Raw genomic sequence first — 27,970 nt, 5'->3', positions numbered from 1 at the left:
ACAAAGCGCCAAAAGACGGTGTCAGAGGGACAAGGGACGGGCAGTGGGAGAGGCACCATGGAGCCACATGCTGTGTCCAGGGCAAGGTGGCGCCGTCAGAGCTGAGCCGTTCGAGGAGAAATGGCCTCCCGGGAGGACCCCGTGACTGACACCGAACACTGCGTGTCCGTGACAACATGGGGGAGCACGCAGGGTCCAGCCTCCTGAGGGCACGGGTGCCATCCGCTGAGTTCCAGAAAGTTCTGTGGCCCATGCAAGGGGGGTCCGGGAGAGGAACCAGGCGCCTGGCCGGGACCAGTTAACCCCGTGGACGGTGGTCAGGGCTCCTACACGTCCCATGCACAGAGCCCCTGGGCCAACAGAAGACCCTCACCCCGGGCACCCTGAGTGAGCACACACATGGATGCAGAATCTGTTGCATTTTCTGATCACAAAATAAATGTAAAAAAATTACAAAATGTATGGCTTTAAAAATTCATTAAAAATGCTATGAAAATAAATGCCCATTTTAAAAACTCCAGTACTGGAAGACACAGGACTCCGAGGACGCCTCTGGTCCTGCCCGCCCAGGACGGGTGCCCCGCGCTGCTTCCTCCCAGGCTGCACAGCCAGGCCCAAGCCCGCAGCAGCGCCCCTGCCTCCCTGCACCACTCAGCTCCGGCCTCTGACGGATGGGAGGGGCCGAGCCACCACCGACACCCGGCAGCTCTTGCCCTACAGAAGTTTCTGGTAGCCGGCCTCCCAGCACCTGCCGGTCCCCACGCCTTCTCCCCGGCAGCAGGTCCACAGTGGACATCAGGTCCTTTCCCAACAGTGTCCACAAGAGTCCAGAGGTTGCAGCTGCCGTTCGCTGTGGACACGGGGCCGGCCCAGAGCCGAGACAGACAAAAGCTTGTCCTGCCAGCCAGCGGCCAAGTTCAGCGTGACGCCATCGAGCGCGGAGACCACACCGGGCACACCCAACACTGGTGAGCCAGACAGGGCAGGACTCCTGAGGCGGACGCGGCTTCCTCCCGCTGCCCGGCGCCCCCACGGCAGGGCCACAGCCACCAGGCCCCGGGCGAGCCGCGGCGCGGTCACCGGCGCTTCCGAGCAGCTCTCACCCGCCGCTTCGCAGGGGCCCTGTAGACCCTGCTGGGGTCACAGCTGAGCTTGTGGGTGGTCTTCTTGTGGCAGACGACGTGCACCAGCTTCAGGTTCTGGGTGGTGAAAAGCAGGCCGTAGAAGTACTCCCAGTCCACCTGCCGGCCGTTCTGTGCCCCGACTGCCTCGGCCAGCGTGGGCACGATGGTGCGCTTCTTCTCTATTCTGTGGGCAGGGGGCACGCACGGCTGTCGCCGGGGCCACAGCCGCCGCCCGGGGAGACCAGGGGCCATCACACACCCGCACACCCTCCGAGCAGGGGGCACGCACGGCTGTCGCTGAGGCCACGGCCGCTGCCCGGGGAGACCAGGGGCCATCACACATCCGCACACCCTCCGAGCAGGAGGCACGCATGGCTATCGCCGGGGCCACAGCCGCCGCCCGGGGAGACCAGGGGCCATCACACACCCGCACACCCTCCGAGCAGGGGGCACGCACGGCTGTCGCCGGGGCCACAGCCGCCGCCCGGGGAGACCAGGGGCCATCACACACCCGCACACCCTCCGAGCAGGGGGCACGCACGGCTGTCGCCGGGGCCACGGCCGCTGCCCGGGGAGACCAGGGGCATCACACACCCGCACACTCACACACACCCCCACCCCGGGCAGGGGGCATGCACGGGCAAGCGCTGGGACCACGGCCGCCACCTGGGGAGACCGGGACGCTGCACACCCGCACACCCCCTGGAAAGACCCAAGTGCACAGCCCCACCATTGCCACACAGCCCCACCTGCAGGCCTCATGCAAGCATCGCTGCTCGTCCCAATTTTTTAAATTTGCTTTGTGAGCCCCATTCCTAACGCTGAAGGGCGCTGACCAGAGCCCCACAGGGCGGCGGCTCCCCAGGGCCCGGCCACTGCTCAACGCCCACACTCCGAGGGTCCCTCCCCTGGGCCGGACCCCACAGGTGCGGTGCCCAAAACACAGCAGCCGACAGCCCCCGAGGGGCCAGGCAGCCCTGGCGAGGGCATGTGTGTGCGTGACCTCGGCTGTGCCCACCCCGGCACTCACATGTGGTCCAGGTTCCACGTGCTGAACAGGACCCTGCTCTCCCTGTTGCTGTAGGGGTTGATGGAGTGTTTGGACAAGCAGCCGTCCTCGTCAAAAGGACCCTGGGGGCCGAGAGGGAACAAGGGCAGGCGAGAAGGTGACATCCAGGGCTCTCCATCCGCAGGCCAGGTGAACGCCGTGAGCCCTCAGGGAGCCCGAGCGCACCCCTTCCCCCCTCGCTGCCCCTAACGCTGCACTGAGTCCCCACAGGGGACGAGCGGTGTTGTCACCCTGGCTCCTGCCGGTGCCTTGGCGTCTGCAGGCTGCACCAGGCCCGAGGCTCCAGTCCTCGGCTGTACAGTCCCCGGCACGGTCAGAGCCACGGCCAGCACAGAGTGGCCCAGGAAGCCCTGCCATGACGCTCCCTCCCCATCCCAGCCTCCCATAGCTCCCTGTGGTCCCAACACGACACCGGGCTGCCTAGCTGAGCTCGCCACGGTCTCAGCCCCCAGACGTGTGGCACACACCACGGCTCCACTGTCACCTGTGCCCTCTCTCATGCCAAAGACTTCCCCTTCCCCATAGGGACTCACTCCCAACCCCAAACATCATCTCACTCAGCTCTGAGGTGTCCCCACCTCCCTGAAGCCCTCCCGACCCCACCCCACCCTGGGACACGGGCCAAGCCCCCTCCTCGAGCCTTCGTGACCTGAAGGCCCTGCCTCGCCGCCCGCCTTGCGTCCTCGTGGCCCCAAGCTGCCTCCCCCCACACGCACGCCTGCCCCGTGTGCGTCTGGGGTACGCGGTGCCTGGTGAGGGCTTCGGTGAGCTCGCCTGAACCTGACCGCCAGGCCTGGACGGAGCAGGCTGCTATGACCAGAGCCGGTCACTGCCCGGCAACGCAGCAGGGAGCCCTTCAGTGGGCAGGGCCGCCCAAAGCCCGAGGTGCACCTTGTCTCGAGGCTCTGTCCCACAGCCCCGGACGGCGACATTCGCAGGCCCAGGACCCAGGGCGCACACGCGGCTCACCTGGCAGCAGAACCAGCCCTCGGGCGTGCAGAGGCGGCTGCCAGCCTCCGCTCCTCTGTCGAAGTAGCTGCCGTTGTACCGCACAGACCTGAGCTTCTGTTCCATGGCACCCAGGACCCGCAGGTACTCCTCCTGGGCCTCCGAGCCCACCATGGTGACATAAGAGCTCACCTGGGAAACCAGGGAACAGGCCGAGCTGACGCACACACCTGACACCGCACGGGCCCACCCTCCCCATCCCCTTGCCCCGGCTCCGTCCTGTCTCACACAGCCCACCTTCACAGGCCACCAGTCCCTGCCCAGGTCCCACCCAGAGGCAGGGCTCCGAGCACACGAAATGGCGCCAGTGGTAACACAGGCCGCGCGGAGACAAACAACACGGACGGCCACTTAGTCAGCGGCAGCAGCCAGCATGCTGAGGTGTGGGGGTTGGGGTAGGGCTGGGGCGGCCGGGAGGCCCCGTCCACTGTCCTAGCAGGGAGTAGGGCTGGGGCGGCCGGGAGGCCCTGTCCACTGTCCTAGCAGGGAGTAGGGCTGGGACGGCCGGGAGGCCCCGTCCACTGTCCTTGGAGGGAGAAGGGCTGGGGGTAGGGCTGGGGCGGCCGGGAGGCCCCGTCCACTGTCCTAGCAGGGAGTAGGGCTGGGGCGGCCGGGAGGCCCCGTCCACTGTCCTAGCAGGGAGTAGGGCTGGGGCGGCCGGGAGGCCCCGTCCACTGTCCTAGCAGGGAGTAGGGCTGGGGCGGCCGGGAGGCCCCGTCCACTGTCCTAGCAGGGAGTAGGGCTGGGGCGGCCGGGAGGCCCCGTCCACTGTCCTAGCAGGGAGTAGGGCTGGGGCGGCCGGGAGGCCCCGTCCACTGTCCTAGCAGGGAGTAGGGCTGGGGCGGCCGGGAGGCCCCGTCCACTGTCCTAGCAGGGAGTAGGGCTGGGGCGGCTGGGAGGCCCCGTCCACTGTCCTAGCAGGGAGTAGGGCTGGGGCGGCCGGGAGGCCCCGTCCACTGTCCTAGCAGGGAGTAGGGCTGGGGCGGCCGGGAGGCCCCGTCCACTGTCCTTGCAGGGAGAGGCAGCACTGATTCAGGAAATTCAGATCCGGGGAACCCAGAGCTCACGCAGAGGCTCGGGCAGAACACAGGACAGCACAGGGCAGCGTCCACACAGGACACAGCCCCTCGAGGGGGCCTCTGCAGAGATCTCCACGGGCTAACACGTGGCATGGCGTGGCGTGGCGTGGCGTTTCTGGGCAGGTTACAGTGCACACTCACAGTGCTTCATGGTGTGGTGAGACACCAGGGGTTCCTGGCATGTGGCCATGCATCAGGAGGGGACAACACTGTACAGGGGACAGAGCACTGGGCACAGAGGACAGAGCACTGGACACAGGGGACAGAGCACTGGGCACAGGGACGGGGGACAGAGCACTGGGCATAGGAGCAGGGGGACAGAGCACTGGGCACAGGGACGGGGGACAGAGCACTGGGCATAGCAGCAGGGGGACAGAGCACTGGACACAGGGGACAGAGCACTGGGCACAGGGACGGGGGACAGAGCACTGGACACAGGGGACAGAGCACTGGACACAGGGACAGGGGACAGAGCACTGGGCACAGGGATGGGGGACAGAGCACTGGACACAGGGGACAGAGCACTGGGCACAGGGACAGGGGACAGAGCACTGGGCATAGGAGCAGGGGGACAGAGCACTGGGCACAGGGACAGGGGACAGAGAACTGGACACAGGGGACAGAGCACTGGGCACAGGGACAGGGGACAGAGCACAGGGACAGGGGACAGAGCACTGGACACAGGGGACAGAGCACTGGGCACAGGGACAGAGCACTGGGCACAGGGACGGGGGACAGAGCACTGGGCACAGGGAGAGGGGGACAGAGCACTGGGCACAGGGACAGGGGACAGAGCACAGGGACAGGGGACAGAGCACTGGACACAGGGGACAGAGCACTGGACACAGGGACAGGGGACAGAGCACTGGGCACTGGGCACAGGGGACAGAGCACTGGGCACAGGGACAGAGCACTGGGCACAGGGACGGGGGACAGAGCACTGGGCACAGGGAGAGGGGACAGAGCACTGGGCATAGGAGCAGGGGGACAGAGCACTGGGCACAGGGACAGGGGACAGAGAACTGGACACAGGGACAGAGCACTGGGCACAGGGACGGGGGACAGAGCACTGGGCACAGGGACGGGAGACAGAGCACTGGGCATAGGAGCAGGGGGACAGAGCACTGGGCACAGGGACAGGGGACAGAGAACTGGACACAGGGACAGAGCACTGGGCACAGGGACAGGGGACAGAGAACTGGACACAGGGACAGAGCACTGGGCACAGGGACAGGGGACAGAGCACTGGGCATAGGAGCAGGGGGACAGAGCACTGGGCACAGGGACAGGGGACAGAGAACTGGACACAGGGGACAGAGCACTGGGCACAGGGACAGGGGACAGAGCACTGGACACAGGGACGGGGGACAGAGAACTGGACACAGGGGACAGAGCACTGGGCACAGGGAGAGGGGGACAGAGAACTGGACACAGGGACAGAGCACTGGGCACAGGGACAGGGGACAGAGCACAGGGATGGGGGACAGAGCACTGGGCACAGGGGCAGGGGACAGAGCACAGGGACAGGGGACAGAGCACTGGACACAGGGGACAGAGCACTGGACACAGGGACAGGGGACAGAGCACTGGGCACTGGGCACAGGGGACAGAGCACTGGGCACAGGGACAGAGCACTGGGCACAGGGACGGGGGACAGAGCACTGGGCACAGGGAGAGGGGACAGAGCACTGGGCACAGGGACGGGAGACAGAGCACTGGGCATAGGAGCAGGGGGACAGAGCACTGGGCACAGGGACAGGGGACAGAGAACTGGACACAGGGACAGAGCACTGGGCACAGGGACAGGGGACAGAGAACTGGACACAGGGACAGAGCACTGGGCACAGGGACAGGGGACAGAGCACTGGGCATAGGAGCAGGGGGACAGAGCACTGGGCACAGGGACAGGGGACAGAGAACTGGACACAGGGGACAGAGCACTGGGCACAGGGACAGGGGACAGAGCACTGGACACAGGGACGGGGGACAGAGAACTGGACACAGGGGACAGAGCACTGGGCACAGGGAGAGGGGGACAGAGAACTGGACACAGGGACAGAGCACTGGGCACAGGGACAGGGGACAGAGCACAGGGACGGGGGACAGAGCACTGGGCACAGGGGCAGGGGACAGAGAACTGGGCACAGGAACAGAGCACTGGGCACAGGGACAGGGGACAGAGCACAGGGACGGGGGACAGAGCACTGGGCACAGGGACAGGGGACAGAGCACTGGGCACAGGAACAGAGCACTGGGCACAGGGACAGGGGACAGAGCACAGGGACAGGGGACAGAGCACTGGGCACAGGGACAGAGCACTGGGCACAGGGACAGGGGACAGAGAACTGGGCACAGGAACAGAGCACTGGGCACAGGGACAGGGGACAGAGCACAGGGACGGGGGACAGAGCACTGGGCACAGGGACAGGGGACAGAGCACTGGGCACAGGAACAGAGCACTGGGCACAGGGACAGGGGACAGAGCACAGGGACAGGGAACAGAGCACTGGACACAGGGACGGGGGACAGAGCACTGGACACAGGGGACAGAGCACTGGGCACAGGGACAGAGCACTGGGCACAGGGACAGGGGACAGAGCACTGGGCATAGGAGCAGGGGGACAGAGCACTGGGCACAGGGACAGGGGACAGAGAACTGGACACAGGGGACAGAGCACTGGGCACAGGGACAGGGGACAGAGCACAGGGACAGGGGACAGAGCACTGGACACAGGGGACAGAGCACTGGGCACAGGGACAGAGCACTGGGCACAGGGACGGGGGACAGAGCACTGGGCACAGGGAGAGGGGGACAGAGCACTGGGCACAGGGACAGGGGACAGAGCACAGGGACAGGGGACAGAGCACTGGACACAGGGGACAGAGCACTGGACACAGGGACAGGGGACAGAGCACTGGGCACTGGGCACAGGGGACAGAGCACTGGGCACAGGGACAGAGCACTGGGCACAGGGACGGGGGACAGAGCACTGGGCACAGGGAGAGGGGACAGAGCACTGGGCACAGGGACGGGAGACAGAGCACTGGGCATAGGAGCAGGGGGACAGAGCACTGGGCACAGGGACGGGGGACAGAGAACTGGACACAGGGACAGAGCACTGGGCACAGGGACAGGGGACAGAGCACTGGGCATAGGAGCAGGGGGACAGAGCACTGGGCACAGGGACAGGGGACAGAGAACTGGACACAGGGGACAGAGCACTGGGCACAGGGACAGAGCACTGGACACAGGGACGGGGGACAGAGAACTGGACACAGGGACAGAGCACTGGGCACAGGGACAGGGGACAGAGCACAGGGACAGGGGACAGAGCACTGGGCACAGGGGCAGGGGGACAGAGCACTGGGCACAGGGACAGGGGACAGAGCACAGGGACGGGGGACAGAGCACTGGGCACAGGGACAGGGGACAGAGCACTGGACACAGGAACAGAGCACTGGGCACAGGGACAGAGCACTGGACACAGGGACAGGGGACAGAGAACTGGGCATAGGAGCAGGGGGACAGAGCACTGGGCACAGGGACAGGGGACAGAGCACTGGACACAGGGACGGAGGACAGAGAACTGGGCATAGGAGCAGGGGGACAGAGCACTGGGCACAGGGACAGGGGACAGAGCACTGGACACAGGGACGGAGGACAGAGCACTGGACACGGGCAGGGGACAGAGCACTGGGCATAGGAGCAGGGGGACAGAGCACTGGGCACAGGGACGGGGGACAGAGCACTGGACACAGGGACGGAGGACAGAGCACTGGACACGGGCAGGGGACAGAGCACTGGGCATAGGAGCAGGGGGACAGAGCACTGGGCACAGGGACAGGAGACAGAGCACTGGGCATAGGAGCAGGGGACAAAGCACTGGGCACAGGGACGGGAGACAGAGAACTGGACACAGGGACGCAGGACAGAGCACTGGACACAGTTACGGGGGACAGAGCACTGGACACAGGGACGGAGGGCAGAGCACTGGGCACAGGGACAGGGGACAGAGCACTGGGCACAGTTACGGGGGACAGAGCACTGGGCACAGGGACAGGGGACAGAGCACTGGGCACAGTTACGGGGGACAGAGCACTGGGCACAGGAACGGGACAGAGCACTGGGCACAGTTATGGGGGAGGGTGATGTGTATGAACACCCTGGAGAAACCCCAGGGTGGGGATACCCAGGTGGGAGCAGCCCGCACCCAGGCAGGCAGGGAGGTCAGAGGTGTGACCGAGGTGGGGCTGGGTCGGCCTGAGGCTCCCAGGGACACATGGCGCCCACCTCCCCAGCACACACAGGAGGCAGCCAGAGGCTCTAAGGTGGGTGGAAGTCAGGGAGCAAGACGGCACCGCAGGCAGGGAGAAGCCACAGAGCAGCGCCCTCAGGTCTGTCCCCCGGCGCCTGTCCTATCTGGGAGACCTGAAAGCCGCACGGAGCCCAGGCACTGGGAGGGCGCAGGGCCCCAAGCACAGCTCCCCTGGGTGGGGGTGCTGCCTGGCTCTGCACCTCCTGGGATTCCGTGCGGAAACAAAACAGAATAGGGCTCCCATCAGGGCAGCAGGCCCGGGGCTGAGCCCTCCACGGGCTGGGTCAGGCCTCCGAGCTGCAGCAGCCTGAGGGAAGGGGCCAGCACCCGCCCAAGTGCCCCGGGACCCCCCACCCCGCCTGCACAGCCCACTCTCCCCAGGCACGTGGCTGCCCCTGCCCAGGAGGGAAGAGGAACCAGTACGCTGGGCAGAGGGGCCACTCCCGGCCCCAGAGGCTGCGTCACAGCACAGACCGGGGTGCCCCATGTCAAAACTGAACTGCCCAGTGAGACAGCCAGAGTTTGGTCCGGTTCACGGGCAGCACGGAGAAAGGCAGGCAAAATGGAGGGAGGGTGGCAATCCCAGCCGAAGGGAGGCCGGCCCGGGGAAGGCCCCAGCTCCCACCACGGGAGGCAAAACCGCCGTGCGTGACAGGGAGACAGCCGTCCCTCTGGTCCCTTGTTGGCCTAGCTCAGAGGGCCTGCCCGGGCTCCCACATGCACAGGGGCAGTCCTGCCCACTGCCCAGCGGCCCAGGGACCAGAACCTCGAGTCCACACGGCCCTGGCTCAACACAGGCGTGTCCGTCAGCCGTCCACCACTGCAACCAAACACTACAACAGGTTGAGGCGACGACCCTGAAGATGAGAACGGTTGATTTAACTCACTTTCCAGGTTCAAGTCCAAGATGGCAGGGCCGCCCTGGTCTGGCCTCCGTGAGGGCGGTACCGGCGATGGCAGAGCAGAGGCAGAGCGAGGACCACGTGGTGAGCCAGGGAGCAGGGCACACAGCTTTGACAACGACCCTCTCCCTCTCCCGAGAGCTACCTCCCAGAGCAAACCCCCCCCCGGGGCCTGAAGACCGCCCACCAGGCCCACAGCTGCACAGCCCCCACCTCAGCACCGCACCTGGAGACCCTGGGGCTTACAGCGTTCGGGGCCAAACCCTGTTCAGAGGCCGGCACTGGGCTCACCTCTCTCAGGTAACTTCGGATCCGGCTCTCGCAGCTGAACCTCAGGTAGCTAGACTTGCTCCTGAATCGGGATTCCAGGCCTGCGAGAGAGAGGAAGTGGCCTTGCGTCCTGTGCCCACGCGGCCCAGGGCCAGGCAGGAGACGGTGACGGTCACAGCGCCTCCTCCGGGGAACACTCCCAGCGAGTGCAGGGCGTCCGGCCTTTGTTTCCAGGGTAGCTCGGGGGGGTCTGCCCGCCTGACCTCCAGCTCTTCCCTCCGGGGAGGGCTACAGCCTCCAAGGGAAGAAGGCTCCCGGGGTGGGCACTTGGCCCGCATCCCATACCAGAGTCCCTGGGCAGCAGCCCTGGCTCCACTCCGATTCCTGCTTCTTGCTAGTGTACACCGTGGGGGCTGTGGTGACGGCTCAGGCAGCTGAGCTCCTGCCACCCAGGTGGGACTGGGACTGGGTGCCCAGCTCCTGGCTTTGGCCACTGTGGACATCTGGGGAGTGAACCAGCGGATGAGAGAATTCTCTCTCCCCCCCTCTCATAGACAGACAGACAGCTAGCTAGATAAAGCTGGCATCGTGGCACTGGGGAGTGAACCAGATGAGAGAATTCTTATCTCATAGATGAGATGAGATTCTCATGGAGAGAATCCCTCTCACAGACAGACAGACAGCTAGACAGACAGGGCTGGCATCATGGCATTCTGGCACGGCGGGTTAAGCCACGACCTGTAACGCTGGCTTCCCATGTGGTTTGAGCCCGGCTGCTCCACTTCTGGTCCAGCTCCCTAACCCACCTGGGAAACCAGCAGCAGACGGCCCAAAACTTTGGCCCCTGCCACCCACGTGGGAGACGGAAGCTCGCTCTCTCTCGCTCGCTAACTCTGCCTTTGAAATCAATCTTTAGAAAGTAAATAAAAACGCTGACCTAAGCTACAACGCGGATGTACCGTGAGGACGCTGCGACACGGGAACAAGCCGGTTACGAAGGGACAAGCAGCACCGTGTGGTCCCAGGCAGGCGCCAACGCACTTCCGTGGGGCCAGAGGGAGAGCAGTGGTGGCTGCACCTAGCGTGAAGGCATCAAGGCCTCCGAACAGCACAAACACGGCCGACATGTCACTTTTTTTTTTTTTTTAAGATTTTTTATTTATTTGATAGGTAGAGTTACAGAGTGAGAGAAAGGTCTTCCTTCCGTTGGTTCACCCCCCAAATGGCTACTATGGCTGGTGCCACGCCAATCCAAAGCCAGGAGCCAGGTGCTTCCTCCTGGTCTCTCATGTGGGTGCAGGGCCCAAGCACCTGGGCCATCCACTCCCGGGCCACAGCAGAGAGCTGGACTGGAAGAGGGGCAGCCAGGACAGAACCCGGTGCCCATATGGGATGCCGGCGCCAGGCCCTAACGTGTCACTCTTTAAGGGGCTGTTTTAACCACAACCGTTACAGTGACAGCGAGAAGCCCACCTGGGCTACCCCAGACTCAGACCCTCCCCAGCAGTGCCCCGTGTCCCGAGTCCTAGGCCAGCTCTTCCCTGGGGAACGGTGGGACCTGAATCAGAACCCGGGAGCTCCCGGCCCCCAGCTCGCCAGCACCCCGAAGCCCCGCCCACACGCACCTTCAAACCAGGGCGGGTCCTCGGCCCGGGCCTCGGCCGCGATGTTCTGGCTGGCGCTGTGCAGCAGGTCGGCCAGGAGCTTCCGCCTCAGCGGGGCCTGCTCGTCGGCCAGCAGCTGCCGTGCGGCCTGGATGAGCTCCGCGTGCGGCTCGTGGAAGGCGCTGAGGAAGCGGCTGATGTCGCTCACGTCTGCCACCAGCAGGGGACAAACAGACACACATAGTCCAGCGCAAGACACTCGGGCCCCAGGAGGCTCCGGCCACCTCTAGGACCTCAGGGCACGGGCACTGCCAGAGCACAGACAGCGCCGGCCCTGGTCCTGGCCCTGACACCGCCAGCCGTGTGACCCCACACCTGTCCCTCGCCTGTGGTTTCTGCTCCTGATCCAAGATGAGGTCTGTCCGCCCTCCACCAGGGCTAATGCAGACGCGAGGGGGGAGGGGCGCGCTTTAGGAAGCAGAGCCCCCTGTCCCCGCCCCTGTCCCCCACCCCCGCGGTCCTCCCGCTGGGACCCCGGGCCTATTCAGCCGCCCTATCCTGGGAGCTTCCCTGACACTCCCTCCCCTCCTCCATCGCCCGTTGTCTCCCATGCAGCCTTCCCAGGTGGAGGCAGGGGCCCCGTCGAGGTCCCGTTAGCCGCAGCCACCAGGGTCCCTCACTGCGGCTGATGTGTAAGCTGAACGTCCCCACAGCAGGTTTGTGTAGGGAAAACATGGGGGAGGCACAGGGGCAGTGCATCCACTGGGGGTCTCAGAACGTGCCCAGGCGTCCATTGGGGGTCTCGGAACGTGCCCAGGCGTCCACTGGGGGTCTCGGAACGTGCCCAGGCGTCCACTGGGGGTCTCAGAATGTGTCCCTCACAGATAAGGGGGCAGCCCGGCCACGTGTGGGTGCCAGGCTGGGGCGATGTTCGGGAACCCACGGCGCGGGGGGACGGAGGAAGCAGAGTCCCACCACCCCACCAAACCGGCAAACACGGCGGGAGCCTCGGGCACCGGGCTGGGCGACCCTCAGACTCGTCACCCAGCGCACAGGACCGGAAATCAACCCAGCGGGCCTTCACGGGAGGAACGCTTCACTCTGGAAAGGCCCGGAGGAGCGAGGTGGGCCAGAGAGCGGGGGATGTTCACACCGCACAGCGGCCAGAGCTCACGTCCACAGCACACGGGAGAAAAACTCGAATGGAAGACGGACAGAGGACATGAAGGCACCTCAGCCAGGGGAGTGGACGGCGCAGGAGTTCACGGGGGCGAGGGGGCGAGGGGCTGAGCGGCTCCGGCCCTCCGGTCCACTCCCCATCCAGCTTCCTGGACGATGTGGGAGTCACAGACAAAGCTCCTGGCTCCTGGCTGCTGCCTGGCCCAGCCCCGGCTGCCGCAGGCATTTGGAGAGCGAGCCAGTGCATGGAAGCACATTCGCTCGCTCTTTCTCTCTGCCTTTTAATCTTCAAAAAAAAATTCAGTGGTGAGGGAAGCGCATATCCAGGCCACAGCAAAACAAGGCCGCACACCAGCAGGGTGCAGGGTGCCGGGGTGGTGGCGAGGCCCCGGAGAAACGACACTGCACACCTCGCCGGGGCAGAGGCGGACGGCACAGCCTCCCAGAAGTCGGCCAGCTTCTTTTTCAACAGATTGACTGAGGGGCTGGCGCTGTGGCGCAGTGGGTAAAGCTGCCACCTACAGTGCCAGCATCCCACACAGGTGCCGGTTCAAGTCCTGGCCGCTCCATTTCCAATCCAGCTCTCTGCTATGGCCTGGGAAAGCAGCAGCAGATGGCCAAGTCCTTGGGCCCCTGCACCTGTGTGGGAGACCCAGAGGAGGCTCCTGGCTCCTGGCTTCGGATCAGTGCAGCTCCAGCCATTGTGGCCATTTGGGGAGTGAACCAGCGGATGGAACACCTTTCTTTGTCTCTCCCTCTCTCTCTCTTACTCCACTTCTCTTTAACTTTTTCAAATAAATAAATCTTTTTCTAAAAAAAATCAGCTTTCCTGAGAAATGATTCCCATTCCTGACAACTTACCCATTTAGGCGCCGTGTTGTGGCCTAGCAGGTAAAGCCAGCGCCTGCAACACCAGCATCCCACGTGGGCGCTGGTTTGTGTCCTGGCTGCTCCACTTTTGATCCGGCTCCCTGCTAATGGCCTGGGACAAGCAGTAGAAGACGGCCCAGGTGTCCGGGCCCCTGCCACCTGCCTGGGAGACCCAGAAAAAGTTCCTAGGTCGTGGCTTTAGCCTGGCCCAGACTTGGCCATTACAGCCATCTGGGGAGTGAGCCAGCAGATGATCTCTCTGTGTGTTTTACTATGTAACTCTGGGTTTCAAATTAAATAAATTTTTAAAAGAAAAAACATTCACCCACTCAAAACGTGCAAATCAATGCTTTTCACTCCATTCGGAATTCTGCAACGCTCCCCACCGCCCACTCCAGAACCCCAACCAGGGGTCTGTGTTCTGGGCGCTGTGTCCTGCACGGGCTGCCCGGGGTGCCTGTGACCGGCGTCTTCCACTGCGCGTTTCCAGATCCATCCGACGGACCTCGCTCCTCTCCACGGGGACCGCACTTGGAACGCACGGACTCGCGGACGGTGAGGAATGAGGCTGCTACAAACATCCCGTCTGTCGGTCACGTGTACGCCTGGGCGTGGGGCTGCTACGAGCCCGGCTGGCTCCCACATCCTCGCCAATGCTCGCTGCACGACTGGGCACGAAAGGGACCTCCTGGGGCTGCCGCCGCCTGGTGACTAAGGATGTCAGCGGCGTCTCCCATGCGCCCTGGACAAAGTCTCCGCCCCTTTTCACCTGGGCTGTTTGGGAAGAGTTCCCAGCATCCTCCACTGCGAGTCGCCGGCAGACACAGGTCCTCTCTCACCACCCGTGGTGACCAGGAGGCACAGGGTTTCTCGGTTTGATGAAGCCCAGTTTGCCCGTTCTCCGTCTGCGGCCCTGCCTGTGGTACCCACGGAGCACCCTGTCTCCTTCGCGGCGGCCTGCGTTCTCAGCTCTCGTGTCAAGTCTCCGGCTCCCCTCGGTCAAGTCTCTGGCTCGCTCTGAAGAACAGGGCCAGGGTCCAGCGTCGCTCCTGCTGCAGACGCCCACCTGTCGGAGCGCCACAAACTGCTCCCCCACCGGCCGGGCTCGGCCCCCGTCGCAGTGAGCTGACCACAGACGCAGGCTCGGGCTGCCCGTTCGTGTGCCGGCCACGGCCTCAGCGGCTGCTGCCGTGTAGTTAGACGGAAAGGGCGAGTCTGCTCCTGGGTTCTTGTCCAAGGCTGCTCTCGCATTCGGGGTCCTCGCAAGTGCACACGGATTACGGACTGGAACCAAGAGTCCGTTTCCGTAGGGAGCCCAGCTGGAAGGTTCGCTAGGATGGCGCTGAACGCGCGGACCGGTGTGGGGAGTACACGCTGACGACCTTCTGACACAGGGACGTGGCGTGCTTTCCCCACTCAGATCCTTAATTCACAACGTTTTGCAGTTTTCAGCGGGTAAATCTTACATTCCTTTTGTTACATTTATTCCTAAATATTTTATTCTTTTTTTAAAAAGTTTATTTATTTGAAAGACAGGGTGATATAGAGAGAGATTTTCCATCGATTGGCTCACTCCCCACATGCCCACAACAGCCATGGCTGGGCCAGGCCAAAGCCAGGAGCCAGGAGCCAGGAGCCAGGGGCCAGGGGCCAGGGGCCAGGGGCCAGGGGCCAGGCCAAAGCCAGGAGCCAGGAGCCAGGAGCCAGGGGCCAGGGGCCAGGGGCCAGGGGCCAGGAGCCAGGCCAAAGCCAGGAGTCAGGAGCCAGGGGCCAGGGGCCAGGGGCCAGGCCAAAGCCAGGAGCCAGGAGCCAGGGGCCAGGGGCCAGGGGCCAGGGGCCAGGAGCCAGGGGCCAGGGGCCAGGAGCCAGGGGCCAGGGGCCAGGAGCCAGGAGCCAGGGGCCAGGGGCCAGGAGCCAAGGGCCAGGGGCCAGGGGCCAGGGGCTCCACGTGGGTGGAAGAGGCCCCGTCCCTGAGCCACCAGCGCTGCCTCCCCGGGGCTCTCTGGCAGAGGTGGGGCTCAGTGGGGCTCAGTGGGGCTCTCTGGCAGAGGCGGGCTCAATCCCCCGCCCTCCGAGATGGTCTGCGAGCCCCACCCACCGCGCCACACCACCCATGACAAGCTTCCTCCTTGATGCTGCTGTACGTGGGCTTTCTTCCCTTCCTTTTGTTCACTTTCAGAAATACTACCGGTTCTGGAAACCAACCCCCACCTCCCGCGCCCCTGGCACAGCACCGGTTCTGGGACCCCCACCTCCCGCGCCCCTGGCACAGCACCGGTTCTGGAAACCGACCCCCACCTCCCGCGCCCCTGGCACAGCACCGGTTCTGGGACCCCCACCTCCCGCGCCCCTGGCACAGCACCGGTTCTGGAAACCGACCCCCACCTCCCGTGCCCGGCACAGCGGGTGTTGTCAGTGGGTTTGCGGCAGCTCTGTGCACCAGGCCACGCTGACCGCAGAGGTGGTTTAACTCTTTCCGTCCCACCGCGAACGCCTCTTCACTCTCCTCGCCCAGCGGTCTTGGCTCAAACCTCCAGCCCTACGGCCACCCTCGTCTTTTCTACAAACTGACCACACATGGACCCGCGGCCTGGCCTGGCGCTCCCGCGCACCTTCCCCAGAGAGATGACAACTCCAATCCAACCAACTTCGGGCGTCACTGGCCACACAGCTTCAGCCGCCAAAATGCCCCTCCCAGGGGACCGGACAGCGGCCTACAGCCTAACAGCGAGGAACCTGGCCAGTGCCCCGGACAGCACCGGGGCCACGGCCAAAGGCTGGCATGGCTTGGGCAGTGCCACCTGGCAGTGCAGCCCTGCGGGGGTGGACGGGGGCCTGGGGGCCAGCGAGAGAACCGTGTGCTAATGGACGGGAGAGGGCGGCCCTGTGTCCGGCGTCCCGGACCTGGTGCTGAGCCGCGGGCCCCGTCGGACAGAACCCGGGCGGGCGCGGGGAGCGGTACCCCTCCCCCCTGTGCAGCCTCCTGGGGATGCACGATATCCAAACCAACAGTCCGAGATTATTTAAATAGAAAAACAGCTAGGGTGGTCCAGCGGGAAGGGGGCAACAGCACGGGGGGGGGGGGGGGGCCGGCCTGGGGGGGGGGCGGCCTGCGCAGCCAAGGCGGGGCGGCGGGGACCGGTCCGGGTGCTCAGCGCCCACCCCGGGGGGCATCACGGCGATCGCTCCTGGGCCCGAAGGAGACGGGGCGCTGGCCCCTGCGGGCCCGCGGCGGCGCCCCCCGCCCAGCCCGGGCCCCGCCACTCACAGCCGCGCCAGCTCTGGCCCTCGGCGAGCAGCACGAGCTCCGCGTCGTCCGGGAGGCCGGGCAGGTAGTCGGCGGTCACCTCGGTGCCGTCCTCGTACAGGCACAGCCGGGCGCCGGCCTCCGGCAGCTGCGGGGAGCGGGCGCGGGTGAGGCCGAGCGCGCGGGGACGCCGGGGACCCCCGCGGCCGCCGCCCCCGGCCCGCGCCCACCTGGAAGCGCAGGCAGCCCTTGCGCAGCAGCTCCGGGAGGCTCCTGCCCGCCACCCCGAACTTGCCCGCGCCGTGCAGGGCGCGCAGCCGCACGCGCTTGGGCTTCCCGAGCATGGCGCGCTCCGCCGGAGCAGGGCCCGGGCCGGGGCCGGCGTGGCGTTGTGCGCAGGCGCACACCCGGACCCGGGTCCCCGGAAGGCCCGGTCGCCGAGGCCGCTCCTTGTGCGCAGGCGCACCCGGGTCAAGGCGGGGTCGCGCAGGCGCAGAGGGCCCCGGCCTCGGGGCAGGACCTGGTTGTCATGAGAGCGGCGTCCGCGCCCCGGGCGAGGGGCGGAGGCGGCCCGGGCTGCGCCTCAGGTGCCACCGCCTCAGCGGCCTGGGAGTGCGGGCACCCGCGGCGGCCGCCGGCGCTCGGGCCCCGGAGCGAGGCCTAGGCTCCGGGGCCTCAGCGGCGGCCGCCCCCGGCCGTGGGCCCGCCCGCCGCCCGCTGTCGCCGGGCTCCGGCCTTCGGACAGGTACCTGCGGGCGCCGGGTCCCTGGGGCGTCGGGCTCACCCGCGGCCGAGCGGCCGCCGCGTTCTGTCCGCGGTTCCTGCAGAGTTCTTGGCGGCGCCGGGCGGTGAGCGGTTCCTCCAGCGCGGCTGGACTCGCAGCTTCGGTCCTAGCGCTGGGGCGCCGCGGGCGCGGGGTTGCTCGGAGCGAGCGGGCTGGGGCGGGGCTGGGGTCCCGGGCTGGGGTGCGGGCTGGGGCGGGGGGCTGGGGTGCAGGGCTGGGGTCCGGGGCTGCGCGCGCGGCTGGGGCGGGGCTGGGGTGCGGGGCTGGTGCGGGGCTGGAGTGCGGGCGGCTGGGGTGCGGGGCTAGGGTCCGGGCTGGGGTGCAGGGCTGGGGGGCGGGGCTGGGGTGCGGGCGGCTGGGGTGCGGGCGGCTGGGGTGCGGGCTGGGGTCCGGGCTGGGGCGGGGCTGGGGTGCGGGGCTGGAGTGCGGGCGGCTGGGGTGCGGGGCTAGGGTCCGGGCTGGGGTGCAGGGCTGGGGGGCGGGGCTGGGGTGCGGGCGGCTGGGGTGCGGGGCTGGAGTGCGGGCGGCTGGGGTGCGGGCTGGGGTCCGGGCTGGGGCGGGGCTGGGGTGCGGGCTGGGGTCCGGGCTGGGGCGGGGCTGGGGTGCGGGCGGCTGGGGCGGGGGCTGGGGTGCGGGGCTGGGGTCTGGGCTGGGGCGGGGGCTGGGGTCCCGGGCTGGGGTGCGGGCGGCTGGGGTGCGGGGCTGGGGTCCGGGCTGGGGTGCAGGGCTGGGGTGCGGGCGGCTGGGGTGCGGGACTGGAGTGCGGGGCTGGGGTGCGGGCTGGGGCGGGGCTGGGGTCTGGGCTGGGGCGGGGGCTGGGGTCCCGGGCTGGGGTGCGGGCGGCTGGGGTGCGGGGCTGGGGTCCGGGCTGGGGTGCAGGGCTGGGGTGCGGGCGGCTGGGGTGCGGGACTGGAGTGCGGGGCTGGGGTGCGGGCTGGGGCGGGGCTGGGGTCTGGGCTGGGGCGGGGGCTGGGGTCCCGGGCTGGGGTGCGGGCGGCTGGGGTGCGGGGCTGGGGTGCCAGGCTGGGGCGGGGCTGGGGTGCGGGCTGGGGCGGGGCTGGGGTCCGGGGCTGGGGCGCAGGGTTGGGCTGGGTGCGGGGCTGGGGTCCGGGCGGCTGGGTGCGGGGCTGGGGTGCGGGGCTGGGGCGGGGCTGGGGTCCGGGCGGCTGGGTGCGGGGCTGGGGTCTGGGGCTGAGGCGCAGGGCTGGGCTGGGGTCCGGGGCTGGAGTGGAGGCTGCTGGGGTGCGGGCTGGGGTGCGGGCTGGGGTCCGGGCTAGGGCACGGGCTGGGGCACGGGCTGGGGGGTGGGCGGCTGGACGCGGGGCTGGGGTCCCGCCCGCAGTGAGGAGACCCCTTAGAGCGGAGCCTGGCTCTGCCCCGCGCACAGGGCCCCCAGGCGTCCCGGCCGCACCCGGGGTCCATGCTCCTCTCACCCGAGCCCGCACCCTCGTGGCCTCGGTGTCAGCGAGCCTGGCGGCAGCCACGCCCACAGATTCCCGGTCCGAGCCCTGGAGCTCCAAGCGCGCAAACCCAGGCGTCATCTCCTGTGCGGTGGAGCTTCAGAAAGTTCGTGGAAATGGAGTTAAAAGATGTTTATTCTTTGTGGCGAAAAAAAAAATGAAATCCATGCGTGCAAGGGTTCTTCAGCAATCTCGTGTGAGGGCTGTGGCATGGAAGGTTAAAGTCATCGATGTGGGCGCCGGTTCGAGTCCCGGCTGCTCCACTTTTTTTTTTTTTTTTTTTTTTGACAGGCAGAGTGGACAGTGAGAGAGACAGAGAGAAAGGTCTTCCTTCCGTTGGTTCACCCCCCAAATGGTCGTTGCGGCCGTCTGGGGAATGGGCCAACAGGTGGAGGACTCTGTCTCTCTGTAATTCTGATTTTCAAATAAATAAATAAGTCTTTTTTAAAAAATCAAATCATGCACAACATGTTTTTTTTAATTTCATGTAAAATGCATGTTATGAAAAAAATGCATGGATTTCACAATTCCTGCACCAAACTCAACATCTCAATTCTGTTTCCTGCGTGCCTTTTGAGGTGCTGTCACGCAGGTTAAATCATTTCTGGAGTGGGTAGAATCCCTAGTACCATGTAGGTGCTGTGTCAGTGGTTGGGCCGTGTTGTTCAAGGAATAATGACAAAGTTAAAGTCTGCACGGTCGGTACCAGTGCGGTTTTTTCCGAACGTTTTCAGTCTGAAATGAGTTGAAGCCGTGTGTGGAGCCTGGTCTGGGAGCCCAGCTGTGCTTTGCTCTGGACTTGTTGGCCCCGTGGTGTAGAGCGAACACCTGCCGTTTGAATGTGAAGGCCTGTGTTCCAGGCCTGGCACCACAGCAGCGTGGCTGAGGTCAGAGACCGGAGCCCAGCTGTGGCGGCCAAGGCGGGGAGGCCCCACTCTGAGAGATGATCGGGGGCTGGGCGCTCAGCATGAAGGGATAGTAGCTGTGGGTATGCTGAGTTGGGCTGGGCTCCCCCAGACCAGGAGAGAGGATGGGGCAGGCACTTGGCACAGCAGTTGGGAGGCTACAGGGGCCGCCCTCAACCATGTCGAGAGCCTGGATCTGAGTCCCAGCTGCTCCACTTCCAGTCCAGCTTCCGGCTGACGTGTACCCCGGGAGGCAGCAGAGGAAGCCCCAGGCCGCCCACGTGGGAGCCCTGGGTTAGGTGCTGGCTCTGGCTTTCCCGGCCCGGCGCCGGGTCAGGTGCTGGCTCTGGCTTTCCCGGCCCGGCACTGGGTCAGGTGCTGGCTCTGGCTTTCCCGGCCCGGCGCTGGGTCAGGTGCTGGCTCTGGCTTTCCCGGCCCGGCGCTGGGTCAGGTGCTGGCTCTGGCTTTCCCGGCCCGGCGCTGGGTCAGGTGCTGGCTCTGGCTTTCCTGGCCCGGCGCTGGGTCAGGTGCTGGCTCTGGCTTTCCTGGCCCGGCGCTGGCTGTTGCCAGCATTTGGCGAATGAAGCAGCAGATGGAAGCTCTGTCTCCTCTGGTGCTGTCTCTCTCTGCCTTCCAAAGAAAATAATAATAAATACATTTTTAAAAAAAGAAATAAGAGGAGAAAGGGGGGTTGGAAAGGCAAACGGGGCCGAGACAGCCCTGTCCTCCCTCGAGAGGGAGCTCGCCCCAGGGTTCTGGAGTTAAGAGTGGGGTGGGGTGGGGCGGGGCGGGGCGGAGCAGAGCAGTGCTCGGCAGGAGCGCTGGGCACACGGACACGGACCGGGTGCCGCAGGTGGGCGAGCAGACGCTGTCGCCGTCTGGAAAAGAGGGTGCGGGGAGGCAGGACCCACGCAGGCGCGTGCCACCTCGGGAGACGCCGCCCCTCTGCCCAGGGACTGGTAAGGGCGGAGTGGTGGCCAGGGGTACCCCTTGGCCTGGGTGACCCAGACGTGGACAGTCCCCAGGAAAGTGGGAGGAGCTGCAGGCCATGCGTGTCTGGAATGCAGGTGGAGCTGGGTGGGACGGCGGCTGGGCCTCTGCCAGGTTTTTGAGCTGCTTTTGTTTACTGGGTTAGCACAGTTTTGTCTTCCTCTAATAAACTGACATCGCATGGTGAGCTTTGTGTAAAGAAATGACCAGAATGTTTAATAACAATTTACTGCATTTTTTAGTCATGTATTTGCTTATTTGAGATTCAGAGAGAGACAGGCACATCTTCCACCCACTGGTTCACCCCCCAAATTCTCCCAGCAGCCAAGGCGGAGCCAGGCCAGAGCCCAGTGTGGAACTCAATCGGGGCCTCCCACTGGGTGGCAGGGACCCAGCTCTGGAGCTGTCACCTGTCACCTGCCAGGTGCGCATCAGCAGGGGGCGGGCGTTGGAGCGGAGCGGGGACTCGCCAGGCCCTCCAGTGCAGGACGCAGGATGCTTCTCCCGTTCCTGGGAGGTCGCCACTCAGCCTTGCGTTGACCCCCCCCCCCCCCCCCCCCGCCAAGGATCTCGTTTTAGCTGGATTCCACCTGCAAAGGCTCTGGTTGCCAATCACAGCACCTTCACAGGTGGGACCTCAGCCTGTATTTGGGGACGCAGTTGGCTCCACACACTGGTCAAGCTTTGGGCAAACATCTGGTGAGAGCGGGAGAGCTGCCCAGTCCAGCCGGAAGCGCCTGTCAAAGTGCGGCGGAGCCGGCTCGGCGTGGGTTACCCGCACAGCGGCCCGGTGCGAGCTGCACTCCAACCGCTCTTTCCGTGACTCCTTTACTTGAAGGGACCTGGCCTGCGCTCCATGAACAGCCGGTGCCTGCAGAATGCCCCACAAGATTGGATTTGTGGTCGTCAGCTCATCTGGACATGAGGACGGCTTCAGTGCCCGGGAGCTCATGATCCACGCACCCACTGTCAGCGGGTGGCGGTCCCCCAGGTACGGCTGGGCAGGGTGGGCACGGGCCCGGAGACAGGCAGAGTCCTGAGCAGCGCGCAGGCTGCTCCATGCGAAGTCCTGGTTTCACCGCGGCTCGGACAGCAGAGCCACGAGATTGCTGGGCTGGGCTTCGGCGCCGTGGAGCTCGTTCTGATACAGTGGTGGATTTTCTTTGTGTTTTTAAGGAAATGTGTTGACCTTTTTTCCCTTGTCACATGAGCGCACACTGACATAAGAAACTGCACTGGAGAACAGACAAGGAAGAGAGCTGCCCCACCCGCTCGTCCATTTCTGCACGCCGTCCCAGAGGGTTTGGTGTTGTGGTTGGGCCACAGCAGCAGAAGGTTCTGTGCCTGGCTGCTCACGTGACACCAAGCTTTAACCAAAAAATCTCTCCCAGATCCCCCGAACGTCCGTACCCCTTTATAAAGCCACTCGCTGCTGAGAGCTGTGTTCTCTCTGAAACGCGGGAGTCCTGCCGAGGCGCTCTGCTCCCTGTGCGGCGCCTGCCTTCTGTGATCTGTCCACGTGCGAGTTACTGTTTGGAGGAGCATGGACAGTTCTGTGACCTGGACAAGGTTGGGACCAGGAAGGGAACGTGCACTTGGTGTCTTGGAGATCCGAGGTGGTCACAAGGGTGACCCGGGGCAGCTGGAACAGAGCCCTGAGGGAGTCGTGTGGGGAGAAGGGGCCCAGGAAATGGTGCTGTGGACACAGACAAGTGATGCGTGGTGTTTTCTGAGGAGCGCCAGGCACCTGGAGAGAGAGGCAGGGTCGCGGCGTGGTGCTGTGACAGTGGAGCGTTCTGGAGTTTGTGTGAAGACCGGGAGTGACGGGGCCACCCCTAGGAGGCCAAGGGTCCAGCCGCCTCGGGTGCAGCCTCGGGGAGCTGCTCCAGGGGCGCCAGGCCTGTCTCGGGTCTGTGTTCTCCGGGAAGTGTGGGGCAGTGCTGAGGCTTGGCGGAGGGGGAGGAAGGCAGACCTGGCCAGCAGGTGTGGCCCACCGGCGGGACCGCACACGCCTGCCAGGCCCAGGCAGTGAGGAGCCTTTCCCGGCGCCGTCCCGCGCTGCCTGCACTGCCGTTACCGCAGAAGTGCCGTGCGGCCACCTCGGTCTGGTCCTGTATTGCGGGGTGAGGCCTTTGCTGACTCCTGACTGCTTTGTTTTTTATTGCTAAGTCAGCAAAACAAGGAGCTCCCGCGCGCGCCCCAGTGCCGGCCCCGCCCCCAGCCCCCTGGGGGACACAGCTGAGGAGCCTGGAAACCTGGTTTTCCTGGAGCGTTGACGTTGCTATAGAAGATTCTTTGCCTCTCTTGCCTGTTATACAAACTCTTTCTAAAAAGAGATTTGGAAGGCAGAGCGAAGAAAGAGAGGGAGACAGAGATCCTCCCTCTGCCGGTTCACTCCCCCGATGGCTGCAGCAGCCGGGTCTGAGCCAGGCCGGAGCCAGGAACGAGGCGCCCAGTCCTGGTCTCTCACACGGTGTCAGGGGCCGAAGCACTTGGGTCATCTTCCGCTGCCTCCTTGGTTGCGTTAGCTAGAAGCTGGGGGCCGGCGTCGCGAGCAGCGCCTGACCCCTCGCCTCGCGCCGGCCTCAGCGTGCTGCTGTCGGGCTGGTTTCTCTCACCCGGTTTCAGTTCCTCTGCCAGCCACTTGCCAGCACCGACAGCCGTCACACGCCCCAGGAGAGTCGCTCAAATCCTAGTAGCGTGGCGAGTGTGGAGACCGGGAAATGTGGCCGTGCCCCGTGTGTGCGCGGAGCTGCACCCAGCCAGCTCCCGGCAGCTGTCGGCGGACGCTTGGGGCCGGCGGCCTGGGCTGCGGGCATTGGGCGCCCCCCGCGGGAACCGCAGGTGCACAGCGCTGTGTGCTTTCAGGTTCTGCCAGTTTCCACAAGAAATCGTTCTTCAGATGGTGGAGCGGTGTCGCGTAAGGAAGCTGCAGCTGCTCGCTCACCAGTACATGATCCCCAGCAAGGTCGAGTTCTACGTCAGCGAGAGCCTGCCTGAGTATCTCGTGCCCTATCAAGCAGAGCGCTTCCGAAGGCTGGGGTGAGGATGGCCTCTGAATTCGTGACGAACGGCCAGCTTAACTCTACCTCAGAACTAAAATACCTGGGCCGGCCTCGCTGTGGTCCCTGTGGTACCTCTGCCTGGTTGAAGCGGACACCATTTCTTAGCCCCTGCTGCCGAGTGCCCTGGCTGAGCCGGCGCCCTGTCCGCCTGGGCTCTGGGAGCCAGGCTGCGGCTCAGGCGGGTTCCTGGCTTTTACTGAAACCCCACCAGGCGGCTCAGGGAGCGCAGGGCGGGTTCGGCTCAGGGAGCGCAGGGCGGTTACGTTTCCACACAGCACATCCTTGTCTGGCTTCCAGCTACGTCTCCCTCTGCGACAACGAGAAGACGGGGTGCAAAGCCCGGGAGCTGAAATCCGTGCACGTGGACGCGGTGGGCCGGTTCCTCAAGCTGATTTTCCACCAGAACCACGTCAACAAATACAACGTGTACAACCAGGTGAGGCCGCGCCTCCCCCGGCTCCGCGCCGCCCTCTGTGGGCTCACCAGCGTCGAGGTTTCCTTGTGCGGAAGGATGTCTTGTGGGGGATGAGCCCCGTGGAGCGGCACTGCCCGGGACAGTAGGCCCGGGTGTGCGACGCTGTCACGCTCCGGGAACGTGGCTTAGTGCCGTGGCTGTCACCAGGACCTGGGGCTTCAGAGACTCAGGTGAAAGAGTGTACATGAGCCCGTGAGCACGCTGATACAATTGCCTGTGGTGTGGTGCGGATATTCTGGCTAGGTGGAACTATTAAAGTTAATTTCACCTGTTTCTTTGAACATCCTTATGTACCTCCTGGAGAAGTGGCAGGGAGCTGTGTGGCTCGCGCGCTGTTGTATTGGACAGCCCTGTGCAGGGTGAAGCCTCTGAGCTTGTGCGAGATTCAGCCTCCGTTAGGACCGGGGCGTGCCGCCTGCCGCCTGCCGCCTGCTGCCCAGGGTCTCCCGGCCCCACGCTCTCCCTCAGTCTCTCCCCTCCCTCCCCTTCTTCCTGTGGCCGTGTCCTAGAAATCGTGTCCAATCCAGTCCTGTTACTTAGCACAGACATTTACGGCACCTCTTGCCCCCACAAGAGGAACGCCCACACCCCAGCAAGCAAGCGTCTTGCTGAGCAGGTGCGCTCTGCCGCTATGGGTGCGGTGCAGGGCGGCAGCGCGGGGCGGTAACTGGCCACAGGGCTTTCACCTTCTTCCTTCCGCCTGCTCTCTGCTGCGTTCGCCAGTGGGCGCCTGGCTGGGTGGGCTACAGAGTGATTCTGGACTTGGGGTCGGGTAATGGACAGGTGACTCCGCCCACCAGGTGAGACTCGCTGAGGGACGTTAACTAGGTTTTCATTTCGCTAATTCACCGAGATCATAGATACGACCTCCATACGTGTCCTTGAGTGCGGGTTCATCCCAGCACTCTGGGGATTAGCCGTTACGACGTCCACGTACCTCTCGTAGTTGAAGTAGCCGTTAGAATCTTCGCTGACCTCACTCGGGAGAAGGCAGTAACAATTCCTTACACCGGCTGTCACTTCGCCAGGTGTCAGCCCGCTTATGACACCGCAGATCCGAGCCCGGTGCCGAGGAGCCAGGTTCTGCCAAGTGTCTCATCCTCTCTCTGCTGCTTTCCCTCCCTCAGGTGGCTTTGGTCGCAGTAAACATCATTGGAGACCCTGTGGATTTCGGTGATGAGAGGAATATTGTAAGTGTGGGAAGTTTGATTCCTAAGGAAGGAGATGTGTCTAGCAAGAGGGCAATGGCTTATTTTCATGACAAAAAGGGTCGTTTAGAAATCTGTATCAAGCTGAGTAGTGGATAAGCTCCGGTCACTCGCAGAGCTGTAAGAATTGCAGCTGTCCCTCCAAGCAGTGGGCTCCTTAGCTGCCGGGGGTTGTTCCTGGTTTGTCTGAGACACGAAGCCAGTGTTTGCTCTCCAAGACCTCTAGGGAGAAGCTCATCGACCATTACCTCGGGCACAACACAGAGGACCCAGCCCTCGAAGGAACCTACGCCGGGTAAGAGTCCTGCTCCACAAGGAAGAAATGCCGGGGTTCGCTCAGCATCACCGGGGCGGGCAGTTCCGGGGGGTCTGGCCTTGAGGGCCCTGTATGCAGCGCGGAGGGGACGAGTGCTGCCCGGGAGGACCCCTTCCCTGCGGCCCTCATTTCTGTGGGCTCCGCCACTCCTGACACCTCCGGAGGCGCACCTCAGAGCAGAGACGCACTGGCCCCAGCAGAACCGAAGGTGCGGCTTGGCCCAGGCAGTCGGCCACCAGAGCTCAGACGTGTGTGTGAGCAACAAGCGGCCCACGTGCTCTGGGCAAAGCACGGAAATGTGTCCGAGCTGCTCGTCACCAGGATTGATGGGCGCTGCGGAACCTGCCGGAACCCCCGCCGTCACTTTGCCTGGCGCTGTGGCTGTGAGCGAGGTGGTGTGAGCTCGGGGCAGGGGCGTTGGAGCCGAGATCTGGGCTGTCTGTAGGTGAATAGTCCATGCCCCATTTGAATTTATACAAATGTGCCAAGTAAATTTGTATGATAAAATTTAATTAAAATTAACCCATCTGTAGGGAAATCAAAGTCCCAGCTAACAAGTCCCGCTGTGTGCACTTGTCCTCTCAGAGCTTCCGTCGAGTGGTTAGACCAACAGTGCTGTCCAGACGGTAGCAGGAAGCTGCCTGTTGCCCCATTCTGCAGTTGGAAAGGTAGAACAGAAGTGACGCTCCGTCAGCACAGAGCTGGTCAGAGGGGCCTGGTGGCCACGTTGAGCTGCCCCCGGGACACCCTCACCCTCATTGGAGTGCTGGGGTTGGGTCCTGCGTCGGCTTCCAGTCTGGCTTCCTGCTGATGTACACCCTGCGAGGCCGCAGGTGGAGGATGGCTCCAGGGCTTGGGGCCCTGCCAGCCCCGTGAGAGACGCAAATGGAGCTCCGGGTTCCTAGCTTCGGCCTGTCCTAGTCCCAGCTGTTGCCGGCATTTGGGGAATGAACCAGCAGCTAGAAGATACAGCCCTCTCTTGCTCACTCTGCCTTTCAAATAAATGAAAATAAATTTAAGCTTTTCTTAAAGAAATAAGTTACATAGGTCATTGAAAAGATTATTTATCCCTAAAAGAATTTTTCTGAGGGCGCAATCTTTACTAGCCCACGACTTAGCCCTTGGAGGGAAAACCCAGCGGCGGCGGCAGCTCTTAGCTTTTGCGGCTCATCAGAAACAGTGTGGGGGTGCTGGCGTGGAGCACGGAGCCGGTCACCCTTGTGCCCCTCCCCGCACGATTCTGTGCCTGGTTGGCGCTCACTGCCCTACCTGTGCCTGGTCGGCGCCCACTGCCCTACCTGTGCCTGGTCGGCGCCCACTGCCCTACCTGTGCCTGGTCGGCGCCCACTGCCCTATCCCGAGATGTGCACGCCCGTCACAGGCGCCAGGTGCAGGTCAGGTCGGAAGAACCTGGCGCTGTCGCTGCTGTCCCTGGGCTTCCCTGTTGTTGTCCCTTGGGTCGTGTTAGCTCTGAAATGTGCGCTCTTTCCCTTAGGAGATCGGACTACATTTCGCCACTGGATGACTTGGCCTTCGACATGTACCAGGATCCAGAAGTCGCGCAGATTATCCGCAAGTTAGATGAGAGAAAACGGGAGGCCGTCCAGAAGGAGCGCTACGACTGCGCCAAGAAGCTGAAGCAGGCCATCGCCGACCTGCAGAAGGTACCGCGCCCGAGAAAGCCGCTCTGCTTGGTGCCTGCGCTGGGGTTTCCGGACAATTTTCACAACCGCGTGTGAAAGCGGAGCACGGCTTCCTGGAGGCCGTGGCGTCAGTGTGAGCTCCAAGACCTCAGCGGCTTCAAGTGCGGGCGGCGAGCGAGCTTCGCCCTCAGACGCAGTGTCCGGCGGCGGCGGCCTCAGCCGTGAACCCCGACGGCAGTGGGAGATGGTCGGCATGAGCGACCTCAAAGGCTCGTTGGATGCTGGTGCAGCCACACGCAGCACGGCCTTCGTGGGCCTTCACAGGCGCGTGGGCCGGGCCGTTCTCCCACTGCCCTGCGCCCGTTCCCTTCTCGGGCCTGCGCTCAGCTACAGCCGCTGTCCTGCGAGCGTCACTCTCAAGATTACCTGCGCTTGGCGTCAGCGCCCCGGCGTGGA

General features: G+C 64.6%; 2 protein-coding genes across 4 annotated transcripts in view; one reads left to right on the top strand and one right to left on the bottom strand.

The window, feature by feature from the left end:
* Positions 1-144: 144 nt before the first annotated feature.
* DFFB (DNA fragmentation factor subunit beta) lies at positions 145-17,032 on the bottom strand. The gene is made up of 7 exons (XM_062190333.1): positions 16,899-17,032; positions 16,690-16,816; positions 11,394-11,582; positions 9,790-9,869; positions 3,163-3,333; positions 2,155-2,255; positions 145-1,308 (listed from the first exon to the last, which is right to left on the bottom strand). The coding sequence occupies exons 1-7, from the start codon at positions 17,010-17,012 to the stop codon at positions 1,077-1,079; spliced, it is 1,014 nt and encodes a 337-aa protein (XP_062046317.1). The 5' UTR covers positions 17,013-17,032; the 3' UTR covers positions 145-1,076.
* A 334-nt stretch (positions 17,033-17,366) lies between these two features.
* CEP104 (centrosomal protein 104) overlaps positions 17,367-27,970 on the top strand; it is a 34,100-nt gene continuing 23,496 nt past the window's right edge. For 2 of the 3 annotated variants that reach the window (XM_062190331.1, XM_062190329.1), the window contains exons 1-7: positions 17,367-17,413; positions 21,646-21,798; positions 23,676-23,849; positions 24,170-24,308; positions 25,475-25,537; positions 25,774-25,850; positions 27,367-27,535. In XM_062190331.1, the coding sequence (XP_062046315.1) occupies positions 21,686-21,798; positions 23,676-23,849; positions 24,170-24,308; positions 25,475-25,537; positions 25,774-25,850; positions 27,367-27,535 (735 nt within the window). In that variant the 5' untranslated portion in view covers positions 17,367-17,413; positions 21,646-21,685. Of the gene's footprint in view, positions 17,414-21,533; positions 21,799-23,675; positions 23,850-24,169; positions 24,309-25,474; positions 25,538-25,773; positions 25,851-27,366; positions 27,536-27,970 lie in introns of those variants that run through there. The other variant, XM_062190330.1, reaches the window with a different exon arrangement.

The sequence above is a fragment of the Lepus europaeus genome, chromosome 5 (assembly GCF_033115175.1).
Source record: "Lepus europaeus isolate LE1 chromosome 5, mLepTim1.pri, whole genome shotgun sequence".
NCBI classification, from domain to species: Eukaryota; Metazoa; Chordata; class Mammalia; order Lagomorpha; family Leporidae; genus Lepus; species Lepus europaeus.
Note: the sequence above shows the minus strand (reverse complement) of the source record. Positions and strands in the feature narration are given on the sequence as shown.

Bases quoted from the DNA above. Each gene is read 5' to 3' on its own strand.
- DFFB (XM_062190333.1), bottom strand. From the start codon at position 17,012: ATGCTCGGGAAGCCCAAGCGCGTGCGGCTGCGCGCCCTGCACGGCGCG. The intron at 9,870-11,393 runs GTGCGTGTGGGC...TCTCTCTCGCAG, and splicing joins GGACCCGCCCTGGTTTGAAG to GCCTGGAATCCCGATTCAGG. The intron at 3,334-9,789 runs GTGAGCCCAGTG...CTGGTTTCCCAG, and splicing joins TCCGAAGTTACCTGAGAGAG to GTGAGCTCTTATGTCACCAT.